Source organism: Chionomys nivalis, chromosome 15 (assembly GCF_950005125.1).
Source record: "Chionomys nivalis chromosome 15, mChiNiv1.1, whole genome shotgun sequence".
Lineage (NCBI taxonomy): Eukaryota > Metazoa > Chordata > Mammalia > Rodentia > Cricetidae > Chionomys > Chionomys nivalis.
This window is the reverse complement of record NC_080100.1, coordinates 59,512,283-59,514,121: the sequence shown is the minus strand read 5'-3', so window position 1 is coordinate 59,514,121 and position 1,839 is coordinate 59,512,283. Positions and strand designations below refer to the sequence as shown.

The 1,839-nt window shown below is 40.3% G+C and overlaps 1 protein-coding gene across 1 annotated transcript; it reads left to right on the top strand.

Moving 5' to 3' along the window:
* The first annotated feature begins 203 nt into the window (after window positions 1-203).
* LOC130887210 (60S ribosomal protein L7-like) lies at window positions 204-1,157 on the top strand. The gene is made up of 2 exons (XM_057789513.1): window positions 204-224; window positions 296-1,157. Exons 1-2 carry the CDS (start codon window positions 204-206, stop codon window positions 1,100-1,102), a joined length of 828 nt encoding a protein of 275 aa, XP_057645496.1. The 3' UTR covers window positions 1,103-1,157.
* The last annotated feature ends 682 nt before the right edge of the window (window positions 1,158-1,839 follow it).

The following is a 1,839-nucleotide window of genomic DNA, read 5'->3' as shown; positions in this document are numbered from 1 at the left end:
TTCTTTTATTTTTATTTTTAATTTTTGGCTTTTTGAGACAGGGTTTCTCTGCGTATCTTTGTCCTAGAACTCACTCTGTAGACCAGGCTGTCCTTGAACTCACAGAGATCTGCCTGCCTCTACCTCCCAAGTTAAAGGTGTGTGCCACCACACCTAACAAGCTTCAGTCCGCAGTTGTGACCCAGATTCAGAGGACGCAAGATATGACAGCCTCGCCAAAAAAGGTACCAAGCCACGTGGCTAACATAGTTAAGAATTATGGGCTCCTCTTTTTTTTTCCGGCTGGAACCTGGAGGCTGTGCAGAAGAAAAAGGTTCCTGCTGCACCGGGAACCCAGAAGAAAAAGAAGGTTCCTGCTGCTCCAGGAACCCAGAAGAAAAAGAAGGTTCCTGCTGTGCCAGAAACTCTGAAGAAAAAGCGAAGAAATTTCGCAGAGTTGAAGGTGAAGCGCCTTCGGAAGAAGATTGCCCTGAAGTCACTGCGAAGGGCCCAGAGGAAGCTCATCTATGAGAAGGCAAAGTACTATCACAAGGAGTACAGGCAGATGTACCGGACAGAGATTCGCATGGCCAGGATGGCAAGGAAAGCTGGGAACTTCTACGTGCCCGCAGAACCGAAGCTGGCGTTTGTCATCAGAATCCGAGGTATCAATGGTGTGAGCCCAAAGGTGCGCAAGGTGTTGCAGCTTCTTCGTCTGCGGCAGATCTTCAATGGCACCTTTGTTAAGCTCAACAAGGCTTCCATTAACATGCTGAGGATTGTGGAACCATACATTGCATGGGGGTACCCCAATCTGAAGTCAGTAAATGAGCTCATCTACAAACGCAGTTATGGCAAAATTCATAAGAAGGGAATTGCCTTGACAGGTAATTCCTTGATTGCTCGGTCTCTTCGTAAATACGGCATCATCTGCATGGAGGATCTAATTCATGAGATCTATACAGTTGGAAAATGCTTCAAGGAAGCGAATAACTTCCTGTGGCCCTTCAAATTGTCTTCTCCACGAGGTGGAATGAAGAAAAAGACAACTCATTTTGTGGAAGGTGGAGATGCTGGCAACAGGGAAGACCAGATAAACAGGCTTATTAGACGGATGAACTAAGGTGTTGCCCATGGTATTTTTGTAATCTGGTCAGTTAATAAACAGTCACAGCTTGGCAAACAAAAAAAAAGAATTATGGGCTAATATAAGTTATAAGAGTTAATAAGAAGCCTGAGCTAATGGGCCAATCTGTTAATGTAGACCTCTGTATATTTCTTTGGGACTTAACTATGGAAAACAGGCAGAACAAAAACCTCAGTCAATAAGAGGTTGAATACAAAATCGTCTTAAAAACAAAAATTTCAAAAGCAAAGAATAAAAAAAGAGTATAGATACTTTGCAAAGCCCCAAACTGATCCTTTGAAAAGACTAGCAACACAAAACTTCCTTGATATGCAATAATGATGATGATAACAAGTAAGTAAAATACAGCATGACAAAGTAGTGTAGTGGGCATATTATTTTCAATGATAAGAATTACAATAACTTTTGGTTATGCTTTCTGAAAATGTAAATAAAAAGAATAATTTCCTAGAAAAAAATATAAATTATCTAAATAGATAAGAAAATTCAAGTTACCCAATAATTTTACAGAAATTCATTCCGTAGGGAAAAAAAAACACACATAGTTCTAACCAGCAGAGTTGGTTAAGTGGAGTAAAACTCCAACCAGATCATTCCTTACCTTGCCTTCCTCATCCTTCTCTATGGAAATGAACATAACAAGTTCATAACAAATGAACATATAAATTAATCCATAAACAAGGCTGTCAAGCCAATTTGTTGACCCAATTAAA

Excerpts from the sequence above, each read along its gene's own strand:
- LOC130887210 (XM_057789513.1), top strand. The coding sequence starts at position 204 with ATGACAGCCTCGCCAAAAAAG. Across the intron at positions 225-295 it reads TGACAGCCTCGCCAAAAAAG|GCTGTGCAGAAGAAAAAGGT; the intron begins GTACCAAGCCAC and ends TGGAACCTGGAG.